This window comes from Nothoprocta perdicaria, unplaced genomic scaffold (assembly GCF_003342845.1).
Source record: "Nothoprocta perdicaria isolate Ctin4 unplaced genomic scaffold, notPer1 scaffold_198, whole genome shotgun sequence".
Taxonomy (NCBI): domain Eukaryota; kingdom Metazoa; phylum Chordata; class Aves; order Tinamiformes; family Tinamidae; genus Nothoprocta; species Nothoprocta perdicaria.
In genome coordinates this window covers 931339-954245 of record NW_020455182.1, presented here as the reverse complement: position 1 = coordinate 954245, position 22907 = coordinate 931339, and the positions used below count along the sequence as shown (strand labels likewise).

General features: G+C 35.0%; 1 protein-coding gene across 1 annotated transcript in view; it reads left to right on the top strand.

Annotated features, from left to right (window-relative positions):
* CRISPLD1 (cysteine rich secretory protein LCCL domain containing 1) overlaps positions 1-22112 on the top strand; it is a 36520-nt gene extending 14408 nt beyond the window's left edge. Inside the window, exons 3-15 of the mRNA XM_026037405.1 lie at positions 3457-3575; positions 3704-3836; positions 4738-4853; positions 5437-5537; positions 6692-6871; positions 6968-7028; positions 7163-7229; positions 7940-8070; positions 10694-10737; positions 10823-10895; positions 13034-13109; positions 20385-20515; positions 22061-22112. Of these exons, the coding sequence (XP_025893190.1) occupies positions 3457-3575; positions 3704-3836; positions 4738-4853; positions 5437-5537; positions 6692-6871; positions 6968-7028; positions 7163-7229; positions 7940-8070; positions 10694-10737; positions 10823-10895; positions 13034-13109; positions 20385-20515; positions 22061-22112 (1284 nt within the window). The remainder of the gene's footprint in view (positions 1-3456; positions 3576-3703; positions 3837-4737; positions 4854-5436; positions 5538-6691; positions 6872-6967; positions 7029-7162; positions 7230-7939; positions 8071-10693; positions 10738-10822; positions 10896-13033; positions 13110-20384; positions 20516-22060) is intronic.
* The last annotated feature ends 795 nt before the right edge of the window (positions 22113-22907 follow it).

Here is a 22907-nt window from a genome sequence, read left to right as displayed (position 1 = left end):
TCTAGTCAAACACTGACTGGCAGGAGAGCAGGCAGCCTTTTCCCTCTATAATCTATGCTATTTGTATGTACAGTATATCCATGACTGGTAGCTTTTGTATCTGGCTTTAGAAATAAGGAATTTAGGTGCTAAAGGTTTGAGAAACAAATGAATGAGCCCTTTCTTCTAGAACATACACAGAATTTCCTGAACAGCACTTTTCTGAAGTAACTTTATTGAGTAGTACATGCATAGGAGAGATGTGATAATCATTTTCTGCTGAATTCAATCCTCATACAGCAGCAACTATCAACTGACAGATTTCTGATTTTTTTAATAAAACCTTTTATTAATTTCTTTTCATCAAAATTTTAGTAATTCATACTAAATGAAAATTGAATACATGAAATCTGTGTTATAAAATTTCATAGCATATTTTGATAATACCTATAGAGATTACAATATTGCTTAAATTTTGGTTGCTGAGACAATTCCCATGGAATAGAATGTCAGACATTTTACAAAATCATTAAATTATGAATTACTAAAGTTCTAAGGATCATATTCTTTCTACAGTGTTAAAAATTGTCAGAACTGCTTAGGAAAAAAATAGTTGATAACTGAATAAATAATGCAAAGCACAATATTTATATGTAAAAATTTACCATACTAATTAAAACAGAGCATCCCACTGGACTAAATAATGAGTTTCTTAGTACAATTAAAATATTTGTTCTTTTGAAAAATTTCTTCGATATAATAATAAATAAATGGAGATATAATAATAATAAATGGAAATTGCCCAGCCTGTGGTTAGGACTAGTTTGAATATTTTTAATGTATTTTTTTATTGTAGATATGAAATTTGAAATCTTTCAATTAAAACAATTTTTTAAAAAAATCTAGTTATTGTACTTTTGATACAAAGTTCAGGCTCTTGGAAGAAAGCAAGTACTGTCAAAATCAAATCCTTTGTATAGGAGGAATTTCCTATATGTAGGAATTCGTAGGAAGGATTATATTTCTTTGAGCCTCCACTACCCTCCCTAAATTGTGATGAGCTCACTTCCYACTCTTCCCACTTTGATATTTGACCTAAACCAAAGACTCCAGAGTTTCTGGCATTGGACTTGTCATTGTGATTGACGTGGAAGCACCGTGTCTAGGGGAAGCTGATAATACTGGCTTAGATGACTGCAGAGAAGAATCATAAATGAAATAGCTCCAAGGAAAGTGAAGTATGATGAGGTGAACTGCTCTGTTAGCAATAATAAGTGAGAAAGTGAAACCCTGAGAAAAAGAGGAAGCCAAGCATCAAAGTGAAATGACTCTGGAAGTTGCCAGAGTTATCATTTTAAAAATGAATTAGAGATCACAAGTTTTAGGTAAAACTTGTGTTCATGGGGACTTCTTTTTGTCTTCAAATTTAGGTTTCTCATTCTCTTCGTGAGAATAAATATTCTAAGTTGAAAAGTATTATTTAACAGATCTAAAATTTCAGTCTGACTTCTGAGTTTTCTTAGTTCTACAGTTATTTCCATATTAAGGAGTAGATTCATTTTCCTATGACATTTTTTATGAGAGGTAACAGGAACTCATAGACTGTAATGATTATTTCCACCAATGGGACATATTTTTCTCGGACATTTTTGATTCAAGGCAACAGCGACTCATATAAAAATAGGTTCTCGGAATTATTTCCACCAATGGGGCATATTTAATCTCTGAAATATGGTAAAAATAGGGTTATTGCATCGCAATGAGCTTTAAACTATGACCATTTATTCTGCATATTTCCCTTCTGAGACCATCTCCTGCACATGTGTAGATTCTCAAGGAGAGTAGAGTTGCCACCATGGCTCCCGTTACAGATAACATCCTATTTCTGGTTCACTATTGAGTAGGCAAATACTGCCATATAAAACTTCCTGATTTAAGAGTAGAATATTGTCTCATGAAAATTAGGCAAACCTTTTGCTTGTGACATTGAATTATTGGCCGAGTAAAGTGAATAGAAAATTCCTACTATTTCTTAGTTTCCATGGGTTTTGATCTGTATGTAAGTTGATTAAAGGTTTTATGTTGTTGCTGCTGTGTTGTTAGAATAATTCTGTCATATAAACTTTGCAGTTGTGAAGTAAAAATTTACATTTTAAATATCTTACTATCTGTTAATACTGATGATAAGGGCAAAATGGAAGAGTGGAACTGGAAATAGATATCTTGTATTTAAATTGTGCTATTGAAGGCTTTATAGGATTGTGATTTTATATAACCAAGGGCATGTCGGGTTTTTAATGAGTAATCTTATTAAAAAGGTGAAAATAGCATGTCAAAAACTTGATAACACAGTCTTACTGTAAGACCCTTTTAGTCTGAACATATGATGAAATAATTGTGTTTCTATCTAAGAAATGGATTTATCTCCTGGGAATGTTTTAGTTTCTAACCTGAGTATTAGTATAAGCTGTTCAGATATCTGGAAAATATTTCCGCATTTATCATTTAGGAGATTTAAAAAGTCAGTGGTCAGTGTGATGCTTTGACTAAAAAAGGAACACTTTGAATAAATCCTGGCTTAAAACACTAAAAACAATGCATAAAACACTAAAAACACTTTAACAATGCATTATATAATAATTTTAAGGAGTGCTGAAAAAGTATGGATTTGAAAGATGACAGGAACTTGCATTTGCCTTTGACCTGCCTATTGTTCCCCTTTAAGGATGTTGTAGTTGGCAATAATCTGTGTATCTAATTTGTTCTAAGTGTGCCTTTATGGGCAGAAATCTCTTACTGATGTGGTCAGCATTGAGGATTTTTAACAATCTCATCATGAAATCAGTGACAGACAACCTTGCTAGAGTTCTCAAATTTTTTGTTTGCACTGTATATTATTTCAACAAAAGCTGATTACAGACAAGAGAGAGAAAATCACTTTCATTTCAAATGAACTGTTGGTTTAGAGAAAATAAAGCCTTGTATTGAAAGTGTGTTGTATAATATCCTTTTGGCTAAAGGGGCCTATTACTAAAGAAAAATCTCACAAGATGGAAAGCGCACTTGAGTTAGCTTATCAAGTTGAGCTAAGCCTTTCTGTTTCAGATTTGTCTTTTATTTACTTCAGCATGTCTGCATTTCCTGTTTTCCAAAGGGAATGCTGTGAGAGCATTAAACTTAATTTCTCCATGAAAACATTTCTATTTCTTAGGTAAAACAAATGACAAATGGAGCAGACCTTTGTAAAATTTGTAAAAGTTTTTTTTTTTTTTTTTTTTTTTTTTTTTTTKTYTTCCTGTTTAAAAAACTTAAAAAAAAAAAAAGGAGTCTTCTCTGTTGGTGTGTTGATTTTTTTTTTTTAATACGTGAAATAATACCCATCAAATATTTTTAAGATGTACTCCTTTCCCCCCCTTTCCCCCCCTTTCCCCCCCTTTCCCCGCCTTCCCTTGTTTTTTATTTTCTTTTAAACTTCAGGTATGGGATACAGAACTGGAGAGATCTGCAGAATCCTGGGCTGAAACCTGTCTGTGGGAACATGGGCCCGCAAGCCTTCTTCCATCAATTGGACAAAATTTGGGCGCACACTGGGGAAGGTAGCTTAAGATACTATTTTATAATATATATGCTTTTTGAAATTTTACAAAATTTGCTAGTTACTTAAAAGACAAATGATAGAAGGTAGGACTTTTAGTGATCTAATAGACTGTTACTATTTTCATAGGTATAGACCTCCAACATTTCATGTGCAAGCATGGTATGATGAAGTGAGAGATTTCACTTATCCACATCCTCATGAGTGCAACCCATACTGTCCTTACAAATGTTCGGGTCCTGTCTGTACACATTACACACAGGTAGGTGGGTTTTGTGAGCTATGGAAAAGAGGAGTCAAGATCTCCAGTTTGGTCAGTGAATGACACAAAAAATTATTACTATCACTGTACTAATCTTACAGTATATTGTTTCTCAGTGCACAAACAAAGAAGGGCTTTGCAGTTTATTACATTTCATAATTAAAAGCACTGGACTTGAGGGATGGTGAGTAGAGTCATCGTAGAACTAGTCTTTAGATTTCTTCCTCAAAATTATCACTTCCTTAACAATATTTTTACAGTGAGAATTATTTCAGCAGAAAACCATCAACTTCTCAGCATAACTTATCAGCAGATAAGGAATTCAGTCATTTTAGACTGAAATGATACGGAAGCATATTAAATCAAACCTCTGTTACCCATCGTAGACTGGTTTCTTCTTGGTATATGAATTTTCAGTGTTAACCTTTATGTTGCTTTCTTTCACTGCTGTTACCTATATATTCTGTCATTCTAACCAGACTAAATCTCTGCGTGCTCCTACACTGCACTGGGAACTTTAGTGTGCAGGAACCCAACTTAATTGTAAATGAAGATTTTGGAATCATTTTAATTCCAAAAAAAAATGTTCGTTAGCTGATATTTTGTAAATATTTCATGTTTGCTGTATGTTCAAATACATAGTAAAATCAGTTATTGTATGTAGTAGCCATGTCTTTTTTATCAACATAAAGCTTTTATTTCCGGTAAGGATATGACTTAATGACTTCTTGCCAGTTTTAATAATGTTACTTCTACCTCAGTAGTGTTTATAACAGAGGGGAATATAACATCTCTTCTGTGATTTGAGTTTTATGAATTGATTTATTTATTGAATTGAACAGTTTTTTGGTGTATTAATCAGTTTTGGTTTTCACTTATCTTTTTCTTTCCTTTTCCATAGGTTGTTTGGGCTACAAGTAGCAGAATAGGTTGTGCAATTAATTTGTGTCATAACATGAACATCTGGGGACAGATTTGGCCAAAAGCAGTCTATCTTGTGTGCAATTATTCTCCTAAGTAAGTAGGTTGACACTCAAAAATATCTTGAGGGGGCAAAGTACTTTATAATCCAGGAAATAATCCAAAAGGAAAGCAGTCTGAGTTTTCTATTTTTTTGTACTATTAGAAAGTAAAGTATTGTTCCCAGGGCTGATTTGGCTACACAAATACTCTTAGGATTTTCTAGCTTGACTCTGTATTAGCATTCATCATCAGTGATCTTCATTGTAGCATGATATTTATCTGGATAATAAATGAACCTCTCCACTTTAGTAAATTTAAAGAACGTGTAATATGAAGATCAAATTCTATAGTATGTTCCATTAGGAGAGTGAAGCCATACTCTCATACTCCTCAGTTGAGGAATATAAGTGCAATGCTGATCTAAATAGATCTCATATCAGCAGTACTTTAGTTTCGTCTTCAAGAACTTGAACAACTTTGTGTATTTGTGTATTAGTGTAATCAAAACAGTATCATGGTTTATGTGTCCACTGTTTTATACCATTTATTTGTTCACATTTTAAATATTGCTTAATGTTCATATATTTATTTTATTTAATTTATTATTATATATTGTTTGCTAATGGATTTTTTTTAGGGGCAACTGGTGGGGTCATGCTCCTTACAAACCTGGACGTCCCTGTTCGGCTTGTCCCCCTAGTTTTGGAGGAGGTTGCAGAGAAAATCTTTGTTACAGGGGTATGTACTAATTCCACAGTATGGCTATTAGTAGTCAGAGAAATGTAACCTTTTCATTCATTGAAATGTAACCTTCATTCATTGTGCTTTAAAATAATGCATAGAATAGAGAATGATATTATCTATGTGCCTAGAGAACTGCTAAGGACCTACTTAGCATGAGGCATGAGTTTATGTGCTATCATATGTGAGGCCAGGTCTTCTAGTAAGGAAGAACTGTACTGAACTCCTTTTGGTGTCAGAGGGAATGGAGAGCTGTTTATACACAAAGACATGGTCTTTGGCAGTATGCTGTTTATGTCCCTTTCTGCAAGGTATAGTTGAAGTCTATGCACAGATTTGTTTGTAGGAAAACGTGCTGGCTCAGTGATGTAGGCACATGCATTACTATAATCAAAAGACAAGACAAGAAGACATTATTAATTAAACAAAATATCGGCTAGAATGATTATTAAATACCTACAATTTTCATGATTTTATTCTGTCTTACCTTCATGGCATTGAAATGGACTATATTATGAAGATTTTTTCATACAAGTAACTTACAATTTCTATTAGTGGTTTTGAAAAAACAGGATTATTATTTTAATATTTTTTCATGTGTTCATATGGACCATAATAACTCCATCTCTGTACACTTGTAGCTTCTTTAAGGTTCTTATTTAAGTAAGATCTGTAGATTTAATAATGAGTATTTTCAAATCAGTTACATTATGTATGAATAAAATGGCTTCATTTTCTGATGAATGTTTTTAGAAAATTGGCTCTTCAGTTATGAGTTAATTATCAAGTTGGTAGAGCTCTTTCAACTACTAATAGAAATATCATCTTTGATGGTTTTTTTTTGATGATCTTTGATTTTTCTGATGACAGAAAGATGATGTTAAAGTAGAAGTATTAAAAGCATTTTCACACCTCAGTAGTGCTGCCTGTACTAGAAATTTTATCTTTAGTCAGCATTAGAAAGATACATGAGAGGTATTATTAAGCTTGAGTTCTTCTCCTGAAGCAGTTACTTTCGTTCTTGTGCATATTCAACCACACTGAGAACAAAGCCATGATACCAAAACATGGCAAGGGATTTGCATTCCACAAAATCTGCAGCTTTTTATTTTTTCTGAGATTTTTTTTTTTTTTTTTTTTTTTTATAACAGAGGGTACGGAATGGACCTATTCCTCCAGTGAACCAGAAGAGGAAACCAATGAGATTGAGCGGCAGCGATCCAAAGCTCAGGATGCAACAGCACAAAGCCGGCCAAGGACTCACTCACCTTCAGGTTCCACAGGCAGTAATGACAGTGAGAAAAATGAAGTAATAAGTACACAGCAAATGTGTAAGGAACTTACTTGATCTGCAAGTAGTCAACAAATTTGAATTATGCAACATCAAATTCATTACAGTAAAATTGGGTTTTCTTTGTTTATTTTAGCTCAGATTGTTTCATGTGAAGTAAGGCTAAGAGATCAGTGCAAAGGAACAACTTGCAATAGGTATGGTAAATATCAAAGTTGTCATCCTGAGATTATTTTCAAAGGCTGCATTTGTATGTGAGCTGAAATATTTTCCATTTTTGTAATCCAGACCTGTATTTTTATAAGACCAGGTTCTTTTTTTATTGTCTCAGGTATGAATGTCCTGCTGGCTGTTTGGAGAGCAAAGCCAAAGTCATTGGAAGTGTACATTATGAAATGGTAAACATTTTTATTGCTTTTTTTTTTTACCAATATAATGTTTAGTGAGGTGCCCTTTTTTTATTGGAATACTAGCCAAAATAATATTAAGAATGATTTTTAAGAAACTAGCCTTCACCAAAACTAAAATCCTACACTAAATGTTTAAGATTGCATCAGACCATTTAAGTTTGTCTCTGTTCTGCATACACTGTTGGGATGCGCTTCATCTCTCTCCTAGTTAAACAGGAATAGAATTTTTGTTTCCAGAAGTCCCGAGTTCAAGCTTAAGAAAAAATACTGCAATCTGTGGGTATATTTGTATAAATTTCTTTAATAAGACAGGTCTATCAATATAAAATTAATGCCTATCTGAAAATTTACAGTTTATATTTATGTTATGTCACTATGGAGAACTGAAAGAAAATACAGGAAATAACAGCTGCAGTAAATGAGTCTTTTTTGTCTCTGAATAAGGGAAAATGATTTTTTCTTCATTTGAGATAGCCCCTTAAGTTTAGTGTGACCAGAATAGATACTATATATAGGATAAATGACAGAATCTTATGATTTACGATTTTCCAACCTTAACCATTGTGTGACTCTGTGACTGTGACATTTTGTGTGTGTGACTAATATAAAAGAAGGTGGGGTGTTTTTTTCCACATAAAATTACAATTGAAAATAAATCTTGCTTGCTGTTGAATCATTTTTTCCACTTTGTTTTCCAGCAATCCAGTATTTGTAAAGCTGCCATCCATTATGGCATCCTAGACAATGAAGGTGGTTGGGTTGATGTCACTAGGCAGGGAAGGAAAAATTACTTTATCAAATCTTATAGAAATGGCATTCAGTCAATTGGGTAAGTTTCCTTAAAAACACAATGTATGAATTGTTTTGCATCTTTTTCTTTTTTATTTCTCAAAAAAATATATCACAAAAATAATGTTTTGCCATTACTTCTTTTATCACAAAGAATATGAAAATACTATGAAAAGGCAAGTTGGTATAGATATTGGCAATATCTTGAAGGTTTAGCCAGCATTTGAAGAATAGTGACATAATAATCGAGCAAAAGGAGGTAAAATAATTCACTAAGTTCCTTGGGCAGTAAATTAATATTTGTAGTTAAACAATCTCAATATCTGGAGTATCAATTATAAATGCACATATATATATATATGTGTGTGTGCGCATATTGGTTATAAATGCACATATGTATATAAACTACTACTTACTGACATAAAATCAGATTGTTTTATTTTTTGAGGGCAAAACTTAATATTTTTAGTTTCGGCCCATGTACACAGGAATCCATGCCAAAAAAAATGACAAGTCAAAAATCCTGTAAATTTGATTTTAGAACTGCTCTCATACTGATCATACAAGCAATGTGAGCAAAGCATAAAATACATCTTTTCATATAGGTGCTTGAGAATTTCCTTAGAAGACATAATTTACTGTATTTATTTATTAATTTATCGTACATTGCTCATGTACTTTACACGTTTGCCCGTGAATAATATCAAACATTGTGGAAGCTTCATTTGGAAATGTTTTACAGTGTTCAGGGGTTTGTATCACAGTTTTCAGAAGTTTAGTCATAACTATTACATGTAAAAACAGGTGCAAATACTTGTTGACAAGCTGAAAGGAAAATAAGAAAAGCGCTGAGTAAAAGGAGCGAATATCTATTCTGATATTCATAGCTATCCATTGGTATGACAATCAGTCATATTAGTATGTATGACTTATACATACTAATCATCAGTCATATTAGGATTTGTATTTACATCTAGTATAGTTCTAGTATCTACAAACTGTACTTCTCTGTGTATTAATGAATGCTAGAGAATTGTCCACTGATCAGCTCCTACAGCACTTACGATTCCACCTTTTATAGTAACCTTAGAATATGTTATGATCAGACATCACCTTTGTAAATGTATAAATTGTAGTCTTTATGGTAAACAAAGATCTCCAGAAAATTTCTTATCTCTAATAAATATCTGCCCTATTGTACCCTGTGTGGTACACTGTCCTGTAAGGCTGTGTGGTACTGTGTTACTTCATTATTCAGACTTATTTAAGGTACCTTTTCACTACAGAATGCAGATGCTAATTTCCAGGGCTCTCTGGAGTCAATCTGAAAAGATCCTTCTTAATGTAGATGGTTCATTGCAGGTACCTGGTCTCACCAGTGTCTGTAGAGGGGGCTGAAATTCCTATCATAAGCAAGAAGGCTACTTAATGAAATCTCACCTCTCATTAATACTGAAAATCTATTTTGTTCTAGATTTTCTTGAGCACAGGAAATAAGTAAATAGAAAGTCAGGTGAATTTCAGAGCAAGTTATAGCAAATTTTGTGATCTTCAGACTTATGTGCAAGATTGTTAATAGTTTTTTCAAATGTTTCATTATCGTAGCGAAAGGTACCATTTTAAACATTTAAGTGCTTGATATGATATCATTGCATGAGTTAGAATACTATGTTTTGTCACTCCTCTTAACATTATCCTAACTAGCTAAACAACTTTAGAATATGTAAACTATTCTCACATGGCAGGTTTTTTTCATAGTATGGAAATAGGGCAAGGTGGATATGAATTAAGATACTGAAAACAAGTTGGAATGCAACAACGAACAAATGTGAAATTGTTGGGCCATACCATACAACTAAATAAAACAATGCAAACAGTTTCTAAATACAAGTTGCAGTGTTACGGGGAACACAGCAATAATTTGCCCAAAGTATGAATAGGAAATCATATCCTTCATGGTTATTTAATAAAAGTATTTATGGGCATCAAAAAATATCATCACTTTCTCTTGTACTATAAATGAAAATATTAGAATCATGGGCATATCCCCTGAGATAAAAATAGAAATGGACTAGAAGTATTCACCAGTTGTTATAGAATAACTGAATACTTGTAACTGACCTATTAACAAGGAACTGACGCTTTCAGTTATCATACAACCAGACTTTTTGAATTTACCATGATAACAGTGATAATTTAACATAGAAGAGGATATAAAAGYAAAATTGAATCAAATTTTTCTGAAAATATTTGTTAGGAGATTTTTTTTTTTCAGACCTGGAGTTCTTTGAAGGGATGAACACTTAAGGAGGAACTGAATACTTGCTTTTCTGGTAGATGGATACTTCTRATCAATTCTCAAGCACAGAGTTTGCTTGCTACAGTTTTGAGAGAGAAATTGATGCATAATTTATTTCTAGCAGATTTATCCTCCTAGCAATCTAAATTACTTAAAAAGCTCAACATGCATGCCTCATTTTCAAACACAGATTCATTGGGATTATAAAGTAAATTATCATTTGCAATAGATTCACAAAGAGGAGAGTAAACATTGTTTGGAGGCAATGTCCTGAATTTATTTCTAGATTTAATAATAAAAATTCACCTGGCTAGTAARAAATCCTTGAGAGATGTTACTTACTATTTCTGTTATTTCTTCTCAGAAAATACCAGTCTGCTAATTCCTTCACAGTCTCTAAAGTAACAGGTTAGCATTTATTTCTTACAGTCTTATTATTACTTTTTTTTCCTACAAATGGCACACATTTATTGTTTTTTTTTACTCTTTTCAGTTCAAGCTATCACCTGTGAAACAACAGGGGAACAGTTGTGCCCATTTCAAAAACCAGCCTCACACTGTCCAAGGTAAAGTTCTTAAAATATTCTATTCATATGAAGTGCAGACATATTTTCTGCCAGAGTTATTAACTATTGCTGTCACTGACAAAGATGACAAGAGTAGCTGTGCAAAACTTTGAAAGTGAGGACAGAAATATTTTACTAATATTTAAGTCTTTAGTCTAAGCAGAAAACCAGGTAGGTAAAGATGAGCTGTCTATAGAGATCTTTGGTGTATCACAATGAAATAATCATTGGTTATCCTAAAGGAAGATGCATTTTTCTGTTTTGTTGTGCATTAATAAATCTACATACCTGAGGTACAATTCACTCGCCTTGAGTTTCTCCATCTGTAAAAATGGAACTAGTGCAGGTATTTGTCATAAAAGTTACCAGATTATTTTAATGTTTTGGTTTTTCAAAAAAAAGAACAAAATCAACACAGTAGATTAAGAGTATGGTCTGCAAGTTGGTTAATAACTTTCAGTTAAATGTGTGCTGTTTATTTGAAACCTACATTTTTACTCATTGGAAGAAGCCTCAATATTTTGAGGAAGGAAATCAGTAACAGTTCCTAAAGCCATAGATGAGTCTAAGGTAAATACTGTAGCATGATTTACCGCAAGCTAAGCTGGAGATATCCACAGGAGTACTTTAATAGCAATCCTACAGCCAATACAGGAAGCAAGCACAAAGCCAGAACTGCTAGGAAAACATCTCTCCATGTAGCACTTGGGTCCGCGGACTTGTTTGGTGTTTGGCTATGACTCCTGGTTTTCTGGATGTAAGACGTGTAGAAATAAGCAGAAGAGTGGAATTTGGGAGTTGATGGAGAAAATCCCATGCTTCTGCCTCCTTGATCTTCTCTTTCATTATTAAAAATTAAAGCAGCTTCATTAAGAGAAAAGTCATGTGTTTTTAATAGTATTAGAGGAAAGAAATTTTAAAAAGTCTTACTTTATTAATTCTGATGCATCAGTTCAAGGAATTTCACAGCATCAGTGACCCATTCAATACTGTGCATGATGTTAACCTGATTCTAAAATTGTAGTCTTAGGTGTTGCAAGCAGTAATCAGCTATGGCATTGAGTGTACAACCTCATTTTTTTCCTCTCATGTCACAAATCAGCAGCTMTTCAAAGGCCAGTCTCACATCATATTTCCTTTGGACAAAAATCTCCCTCGGCTGCATCAGCCTGTTTGGATTGTCCATCTGATAACAATGTAGTATGCCTGAGGCTATAACATGCTAAATATCTATCCAGAAAGTGTCCTAGGGAGAAGTGCTTGCCTTGGATAGTCCATACAGGATTGGTCCAAAGCCATCAAGACATGACCATGTTTTTAAAATGAAACAACTGGCACTTTAATTGCATTTCCTTGTAGTAGTATACCATAATTACCACAAAAAGATGCTTGTCATATATACTAGTGTATGCTGTTCCAGTGCATTTTCAAGTTGAGGCAAGCATGAATTAGATAGAGAGCTTTTCTCAAAGAAGGTTAACAAAAATAATCTGAGTAAGGGTGATGTCTCTCAGTAGCTCTTTGATCTCCTAAAATCATCAAGGAATCTCATTCCTAAGACTTTCAGTTTAGCCACAAATATCAACTACTCAGAGTAATTATTCCTGAATTGGCTTGCAACAGCATCATGCATCAGCATTGGCTTGGTCATGAGTATCTTAACAGGGACAGGCCTCATCCAGGTATGTGGGGTTTTTTTGTTTGTTTTTCTTTGTTTTTCCCTGGTGGAAATTATTCAACTGTACAGATTTGGATAGAATGTGATACAATAATTTAATAAACAGACAGTGTGATCCATCTCTCTGCCCAATGGCTTTTCTACTGGCCCTCCATTCCTTAAACAAGACAACCTCCTGGTATGCCAAGGAAAAGAAGATAACTATACCACTGAAATGGGTTCTCGGGCACACTTTTTATGAACCTCGAGTTATATCAACAATGTTTTTTGACTTATTTCTAAGATTCAAAAGCTGATTTATACTGACCATCTGTATGCTCCATCATTTTGCTTTATATTTGGTAATGATGATGTTGAGTGTGATGATAGTAATAGTGATAGAATGTGATAATAGATATAGTAATACTATAGTATCTTTTTTTTCCATAAACATGTGTGCTTTCTATTTTCAATATTCCAGGGTCTATTGTCCTCACAACTGTATGCAGGCAAATCCACACTATGCTCGTGTGATAGGATCACGAATTTATTCTGATGTAAGTAGTATGATTTACATTACAGCATATAATGGGTATGAAATCCTGTGAAAAGCTATGAAATATAATAATATATAACATAAATCTCTAGCTTTCCTCCATCCACTAATTTTTTTAACCAAAAAGCAAAGAGAGATGTACGAACAGTCTTTTAAGAGTCTTTATTTTCAGAGGCTCTCATTTAAGTTAGTAGTACTCAGCTGAAGATATCTAAACTTATTTGGAAACATCATCTCTCTATGGATACATATTTTCAATTTTCATTTTGATTGGAAATTGGAAGATAAATGTCCATAGTCTCATTATGYATATTTCTTGTCTATATAAATAGCTATATATTTATAGCAGAATTTCATATCTGACATTAACTTACTATTTTGACAGATTAATACTAATTTCTTCTATCATTGTTTTTTAGTCTTTTTTTTTTTCTGCATTGCCTTCATCATGTTTAGTTCAAAGTGATTTTTTTTTGGTCATCTCTCCGTCTCTCTAAAAACCCTTTTGTTTTGAAGTATTTTTATGTAAATGTATATATGTACATGCATCTGCCTACTTCCATGAGTCTTTGGGGCTTATTCATTCATGTTCCAATCAACAAGAATTTGTTTGCACAAATATTCATAAAAAGTAAGAAAAAAAATTAACAATTTTAAAAATATCACTGATGCAAAAAGGGGTTTTTTTACAATRTTAGGAAGATTTTATTTAAACATTTTATTTCCTAGCTCTTTGTCTATTCAGTCATTTATTTTTTAATTATTTAATATTTTACTGCTTCTTGTCTTTATTACTGGAAAACAATGCCCTTAAGAATTTTTCCTTTTCTTTATGCTGTTTTTTTTTCATTGCCACAAGTATTGCTAACTCAATTGAAAAACTCCATTATTTCATCCTCCATTCTTCAGTCCATTAGCTATTGTCCCKTTGTCTGTGACAGATAAATCAAAGCTGTGGTTCCTATAGCCGGCATCTATGAACAGATGTGTATGCGTAGTCTTCATGTAAGAGTCTTCATCCTCCCCAACTTGGTAGATTCTCTTTTTTGTTGTTGTTGTTGTTGAACTACCTTTGTTTCTTTTGTATTGAGAGAGATTTTAAGCTATTCAAAACAAAAACACTGCTCTGTTCTGTCCTGGAGGTCCTTTCCTGAATAACATTGTTATGATGTAAGTAAGAACTGTAGTAGCGATCTTTCTTGGAGGACAGAAGTACAAGTTCTTCAGTAGTTCAGAAGTACAAGTCATTCTTCTGGTGCAAAGACATTGCCATCTCTGTGCTTTGTGTCCCTGCTGGCTTGGCTGCTAATAGTTTACACATGGCAATGTTTTGTCCTGTTGGGAGACAGGGGGAAAAAAAAAAAAAAAGATTTCCTGCTTTCCTGTGCTGAAGAGTTGGCATCACTTTTTAACTTGGTTAATCCAATTTCTCTAAAATTTTTTGCGTCTTGTTTCTGAAAATTCAGTATTATATTGTGACTGAGTATTTTAACAATATTTGCATTTTTAAAACAATTCAATGTCACCTCATCATGGAAGTAAAGTCAAAATAGTGTCAAGAATCAGATTTGTTATCACTGTCAGAACTCACAAAAATGTTTAAAAAGAATAAAAATTCTTTAACTTGTGGATTTTTCTGGTTAAAAAAATTATTTTAATGGGCACCGCTTAGATGTGCATATCGCACAAGTTCAAAATCATATTCCAGTTATCTTGTAAGAATTTGTAGAGAGTTTAAATTTTATGTTTATCATGTTGCATTCACCATATGTGGCATTTTACCAAAGACAATCTCTTACTAATATTGAATCTAAATTATGGGGATTAACAGAGCAATTCTTTAAAAAATTGAACCTCTCCTTAGGGCTAATTCAGATCAGCCTATGTCTCCTGTCTGTAGAATTAGATGGAGTTCATACTATCTGAGGATTTTGATCATACTATTTTTTTGTTTTAACAAGAACTATATATGGAAGTATTTTCCTAATTYATAAATCTCTGCTGCAGTAAAATGGAAACACTATGAAAGAAGCAAAACTCTCAAGTAGTTCTATAGTCATACTGGGGAAAAGAGAGGCTTGTAAACACATTACAAAAATACCTTTGCAGATATGCTATGCTGGATAGATATTTGGTATTTTGCTGAGTAGCTGAAGAAGAAAAATAATTAAGCAGCTTGGTATTCAGATGCTATGACCTGTTAAATACTAACAATTTCCAGAGGGTTCACAGCACAACAATAAAGCAAGGTCATATAATGCTGTATGAAACGTTCATGTTAACTTAAAAGCTAATGCTTTATGTATCCTTCAGAGTGTGATCATGAAAATTAAAGAAGCAAACACAAATCTCTGACACTTTCAGATACTGTTATAAGACTGCTAATATAAAACTAACTTAACAATTCTATGATCAAATTTAGGATAGAAAAAGGTAGGAAATTCTGGTTCTGCTTAAAATAATGGAAGCTTCATCTTAACATTTTAATTCCAGGGAATGTGACCAGACTATTTTAAAATCCTTAAGAGCAGGAAATTTTAGTGCATTCTGATTTCACTTAAACAAAGAACTCCAATACCAGAGGGGTTTATGAAACTCAAAATAGATAATACCTTCTCCAGAAAACTATATTCATATACCTGTTCATACTGGTAAAACTACGTACATTTATTCATATATATGCATATAAATTATTAAATAATTTTTAATTACTATTTGTGTTCCATGCTTATCCACAAACAGCATCAGAATACCGCTTTATTTTCATCTGAAGACTATTTCTAAGTTTATTTTGTCAGTCCCATTCCTCTATGACCTCTCCTGTTTCAGCCGTATATGGCTCCTGTTTTTAGCATTATGATGTTGCACTTTAGACTTTGGAGGTCTAAGTAATTTAGAAAGTTATCAAAAATAATTTCTAACACAAGACAGGTCATCTGGCTATGATCCTTCTCCTGGGTTGTTACTCTACCTTTTTATAGATATTTATTTATATATTTATCCAAACTTGGTGCAATATTGACACTGTGGTGGGAGTTTACTACAGGCCTCCTGACCAGGATGAGCAAGTGGATGAGACATTTTACAGGCAGCTGAAAGAAGCCTCCCGATCGCARGCCCTGGTCCTCCTGGGAGATTTCCACCRCCCTGATATCTGCTGGGAAAACCACACAGCCAGGAACAGACAGTCTAGGAGGTTCCTGCAGCACATTGCAGATAATTTCTTGATGCAGGTGGTTGATGAGCCAACAAGGGGCGGGGCACTGCTAGACCTGATACTAACAAACAGAGATGGTCTAGTGGGAAATGTTAGGGTTGGGGACAGTCTTGGCTGCAGTGACCATGAGATGTTGGAATTCACAATCCTGCGTGGAGGAAGTTGGGCGAGAAGTAGGATAGCTACCCTGGACTTCAAGAGAGCCAACTTTGACCTCTTCAGGGAGCTCCTTGAAGAAGTCCCAAAGGCTAGGGTCCTAGGAGGAAGGGGGGGTCAAGCACCACTTCCTCCAAGCTCAGGATCAGGGCATTCCCACAAGAAAGAAGTCAAGTAAGCAGGTCAGGAGACCTGTATGGATGGGCAAGGAGCTACTAGGCAAAGTTAATGAAAAAAAAAGACCGTGCAGCATGTGGAAGAAGGGCCAGGCCACGTGGGAAGAATATAGACACATTGCCAAGGAATGCAGATGTGCAACAAGGAAGGCCAAATTCCCATGTGGAATTAGAGTTGTCGAGGGATGTCAGTGACAACAGGAAGGAAGGACATATTTATAAATGTGTTAATGTGTTATAATGTATATAATGTATAATGTGTTAGCTGCAAGAGGAAAACTCRGGAAAATGTTAGTGCGCTGCTGAATGGGGAAGGGGCCTTGGTGACAGAGGATACTGAGAAGGCAGAGTTACTAGATGCCTTCTTTGCCTCTGTCTTTACTGCAAAGGTTGCTCCCCATGAACTGCAGGGCTCAGGTGAAAGAAAGGTAAATGGGCGAGAGGAAGACCTTCTGCTGGTTGAGAAGGATTGGGATAGGGATCGCTTAGACAAACTGGCCACTCAAAAATCTATGGGCCCAGATGAGATGCACCCAAGAGTGCTGAGGGAATTGGCCGAGGTTATTGCTCAGCCTCTCTCCATCATCTTCGAGAGGTCCTGGAGAGCAGGGGAAGTGCCGGAGGACTGGAAGAGAGCCAACATCACTCCAGTCTTCAAAAAGGGCAAGAGGGAGGAGCCAGGCAACTACAGGCCGGTCAGCCTCACCTCCGTCCCTGGAAAGGTGATGGAGCAGCTCGTCCTAGAGAGCATCTCTAGGTATACTAAGGAGAAGGAGGTGATGAGGAGTAGTCAGCATGGATTTACGAAGGGGAAGTCATGTCTGACGAACCTAACAGCCTTCTATGGGATGACTGGCGGCTGGACGAGGGGAGAGCCATAGATGTTGTCTACCTTGACTTCGGCAAGTCTTTTGACACCGTCTCCCATAATATCCTCATATGGAAGCTCTGGAAGAGTGGTCTGGATGAGTGCATAGAGAGGTGGATCGAGAACTTTGCGGATGATACCAAGCTGGGTGGAGTGGCCGACACTCCAGAGGGCTGTGCTGCCATCCAGAGGGATCTGGGCAGGGTGGTGAGTTGGGCAGAGAGGAACCTCATGAGGTTCAATAAGGACAAGTGTAGGGTCCTGCACCTGGGGAGGAATAACCCCAGGCATCAGCACAGATAGGGGTCGACCTGCTGGAAAGCAGCTCCACGGAGAGGGGCCTGGGAGTCCTGGTTGACACCAAGTTAACCATGAGTSAGCAGKGTGCCCTCATGGCCAAGAAGGCCAATGGGATCCCAGCCTGCATCAGGAGGAGTGTTGCCATTAGGTCAAGAGAGGGGATCCTGCCCCTCTCCTCAGCTCTGGTGAGGCTGCACCTGGAGTAGTGTGTGCAGTTCTGGGCTCCCCAGTATAAGAGGGACATGGAGCTTCTAGAGAGGGTCCAGTGGATGGCAACTAAGATGATTAAGGGACTGGAACATCTCTCGTATGAGGAGAGACTGAGTGAKKTGGGCCTGTTTTCTCTGGAGAAGAGAAGGTTGAGAGGGAATCTGATTAACATGTGTAAGTACAGGAAGGGGGAACGTAGGGAGGAAGRGACCAAGCTCTTCTCASTGGTAGCCAGTGACAGGACAAGSATCAATGGATAYAAGCTGAAACATAYGYAGTYCCATCTGTGTGTGAGGAAGAACTTCTTTCCTGTGAGGGTAACAGAGTCCTGGAACAGGCTTCCCAGGGAGGTTGTGGAGTCTCCTTCTGCGGAGGTCTTCCAAACCTGCCTGGATGCCACCCTGTGCCACATGCTCTGGGTGTCCCTGCTTGAGCAGGAGGGTTGGACTAGATGATCTCTAGAGGTCCCCTCCAACCTTAAACATTCTGTGATTCTGTGAATATTGAGTATCTAGTCATAGGAATGAATAGTGGTCTTTTGGTTCTTCACTGTAGTTAATTGCTTGCAAATATATTAATATACACCTCTTTTGTTTCTTTATGCTGTATCATGTATTACAGTCTTTTTTTTCCTTGTGTGTTTGCAATTATGCAGATTCTGGCCTTTYAGTACTCTCGTTGTATGAATACATAAAACTATAAAAATAACCCTTAAAATAAAGGTGACTCCTGGTGTTAAGAATATAGCAGAAGTCTTACAGCCTTGGGAAGACGAAAAGTTTTGAGGACCATAAGCTTCATCCCTTCTGGCATGTTCAAAACTACAGCCAGCAGTACAAAGGGAAGAACTCAAAAGGGCCTTTGCTAAGGAGCCTGTGCATAAACATTTTCAAATCTTTACTCTTAGAAATACTGTAACATTAAAATATAGACTATGTAAAATGAACAGTAAAACTGACAACATTTTTGGTTGCAATAAGAGGAGGAAAATAATTGCTATTTTGAATTCCTGATTTTATATAGCATTGAGATTACAAAATAGCTACAGTTACAGATATAAATTATTCTAATTATAACTGGAAGAAATGCAGCTCCTGTTTAAATAGTGGTCTGTGTGACCATCTATTCATATTTTTACTGGCGAAGTTTTAAGTTTGGTTAGGGAGAGGCCTATTGCAGTGAAGAGTTGTTTTTTTTTTTTTTTCCACTTTGGTTTTAAGTGGAGATTCACTGCAGCTGGAGCTACTTTTGCAGGGTTGTATACTGACACAGAGTAGGACCTACATTCTGTAGTATCTATGAAATTTCATTCTTTCAGCAAGTTTTAACATACCACAAGAGTGGTGGAGGGTCACAGGTTTGAATCAGCTATTTAAATCAGCACTATTGCCAAGCTTGTCATTGAGCTGTTCTTCTGTTCGTATTATTTATGCTGCATAGTTTCAGGAGAAATGAATGGCTGGAAAAGGCAGGTTTTATTCAGATGAAACTCCTGTTGACTCTACAGAGAATTTGGTCCATGTAAAATTTGTGGAATTAGCTCTGAAATGATAAAAGCTCTTTCCAAGCAACTGGAGACTCTTAACCTTCTCTGACTCAATTTCCTCACTCTTGAGTTGAGGAGGTAAAGCTTTYAGTCTGCCATTAATCAGCTGTCTCAGCTAAGGAATGATTTTAGACCCCAGTCTTCTGTTTGATGCTCACATTTATACCTTTAACTTAATTATCTTTTAACACTTGCCTGTGTCTAGCTAGAGGATTGTGATGTTTACTTCAAATATGTATCATTTCACTGCTGTTTGGTCTTTTTTTTGCATGGAGATGGAATGTTTCTCGCATGGAKATGCAGTCTCTCCTGCAGTAAGGTGCCCTTGTAGGATGGGAGAGAGAGCACTTTGGTGAAGGATATCTTTTAGAAAAGTATGATTGCAGTGCAGCTTTGCTGCTCTCCTATTTGGCTCTAAGAATAAACTGTATTTCGTGATTTTCATGGGACTTGAGTTTAGCTTTTACTGCCTCTCTCCCATTGAAGAAGAATAAAGGCTCATAGTGCCTTTCATTTGAAAGGCTCAAAAATTTGAATGTTCTCTTGGTACTTAAAATAACTTGAAATAGATGATTGAAAAGATCTGTAAAGAGGCAGTTGCTGAAATTTGTATACATTATCTTAATTCCTATGAAACCAAATTAAATGCTGCAAAGAATAATATATTTATTGTATGACTAATTTTATGAAGTTTCTAGAAACTGGATTAAACATCTCTGTTCATTTTCTTCTAGCCAGTTTTGAAAATAAATAGATAAATAAAAGGCTGAATGTAAACTAAATCATTCTTCGTTCTTTCTTAGATGTCCAGTATCTGCCGGGCAGCAGTACATGCTGGTGTTGTCCGCAACCAAGGTGGTTATGTTGACGTTATGCCAGTAGACAAACGAAAGGTGTACATTGCTTCCTTTCAAAATGGGATATTTTCAGAAAGGTACAGAGCTCATTTTAAAATATTGCTGTTTACTCTGCCGGGCAATAAGATTTCCATCTTTGCAAGGTCTTGCACGATGTTGGGTTATAGCTGAGCAGTACTAGAAACCAAACAAATAGGGCACATGAGTGATTTGCAGAACTTGTGTAACAGCTGCAGTGACTTGGGAGAAGGGTGGTACCGGAGCAGCCTGTCTCCTCTAAGCTTGTAAATCATTACTCTAAAAAGCTGCTTATGAAATTAAATAACCCCTTTGTTTATTTTGCTGATTCTGGAACTGGTTGCAACTACCAAAATATTTGATAAGAAAATTGCCTTTGCTTTCCTTGGATTTCTTTTTTTCTTTTTCTTTTTTTTTAGATAGTATTAGTGATTTATTTTGTCTGAGTTGAAGGATGTAAAATACTTGTAGCTGGCTCCAGGTACATTAGTTGAGGATGAAAACACAGAGAGATGCTGTGGAAATTCATTGAAACTATACTCAGTCTATTAATAGATACAATGAGGACAGCACATGGCTGCATATTGCGGATTAAATTAAGACCTGAATGAGTGCTTGAGGTCCTCCTAGAAGAAAGAGAAAAAATCATGTGTGGCTAAAGCATTTAATAATTGCAGCCTCTTAAGCTGTAGCCTTCCCAAGAAATTTGTGTAGGGATAAAACCTCCAAAAGTTTATTTAGATAACTTGTTAGTGGGAAAAGGATAAAGGTGTTTTGTTTTGTTTTCATATTTTTCATAACAGGGAGTCTTGCCCTTTTACCTCAGAAAGCTTAGGAGAAAAAAAAAAAAAAAGAAACTTGTAAAATGCAGGTTTCATTTGCTTAGCATTGCTTCATTTTTGCCACGGACATCCAGCAACCTGTGGAAGCATTCTTCTTCCCTGATACTTTTGTTCTCCATCTAAAGATGCTCCCTGAGCAGAGAAGTAGACAGAAAAAGTGTTTCAGATTGACTCAGTATTTGCACTTTACAGTCTTGGTGAGGTTTACAAGTTTAGTGGTTAGGTGACAGGCTAGTTCAGTTTACAAGGCATTTTTTTCATGATGCTTCACTTCACATGCTTTTCCTTTTTGCTTTGTTTTGAAGATAGATATTTATCAGTGTAGCAAGTTATCAGTATTATAAATGCATTCCCTTTGTTCTTGTAAAATATTTTTCTTTTAGACCTGTCTCATTCAGCATATATGTAACAGGTTGCACAGGCAATCTGTTAGGTTTGCAGATTAGATATGGGTGTAGTTATTAAAATGGTCAGTGTAAGGTGCATGTGTTGTATGTTTTTTATTTTTTTTTCTCCTATAATCTTTTTCAGGGTTTGTATGTTTTTTGCTCCAATAGAGCTTTATTATTTCAAATAGAGTCATCACAGATAAAAATCTAATTTCTGTTTGTTAAAGAATTTTAAACTTTCTTAGGTAAAGTTATGAGTAATCTCAAGGGAAGTGTCACAGGACTCTAGAATTATATTCACAATTCAGAAAAAAAATAGTATTTGAGTGTTGCAGTCTTAAAAATAACACCATGAATGTTTTTTGCCCTTCAGTTTACAGAATCCTCCAGGAAGCAAGGCTTTCAGAGTATTTGCTGTTGTGTGAGTCTCATGAGTAGTGTTGAACAGGCGAGCAAAACCGGAGCGCAAGGAAAAGAACAAAAAAGGTCATTCCTTTAATTCCTAAAATATGTATAAAAGTGTAACATTATGTACAGAAGATGCCAACTGCTTTCCACCAAAAAGCTTAAATTACATATATATCTTAATAAAAGAAATCTGTAAAAGTAAACATGGGAGAAAAAATACTTTTAAAATCTATAAGGATATATAACAATATTTTGAATCCTGTGTTAAATATTGCTATATTTTCTTAGCAGTTACTCTTATATAATTAATTAAAAGTTCATAAATGTTCTTTATTTTCTTCATCTGAACATATTATTGTATGGTGCTTTATATATGCCACTAACAATAACCTTAAAACTATACCATGGGAAGGCCTTATTTTTTTTTCCAATGTACATAAATGAAGCCATCCCAATAATTCAATATAATAAATCATGCCTTAAATTTAAAAGAAAATATATATATATATATATATAAACTTTTTGATGATTTATGGTAGCAGTAGCCATGCAAACATAAATGAAGAGCTAGACTGTTTTCAATTTCATACTAATCATAACAAGTAGAAATATCTATTTTTAAGTAAAAGGAAAATACAGAGAATCCTGGGTCATATTCACATGTTTTCTACAGAAATATTTCTCAGAAAATGGATCATTCTTTTTTTTTTTTTTTTAATTTCTTAAATATATTAGTAATAAAATTTTATTGGGTGCTGCTAAGCTTTTTATTTCAAATAACCAGTAAGGCCCAGTTTTTTACATATTCACCT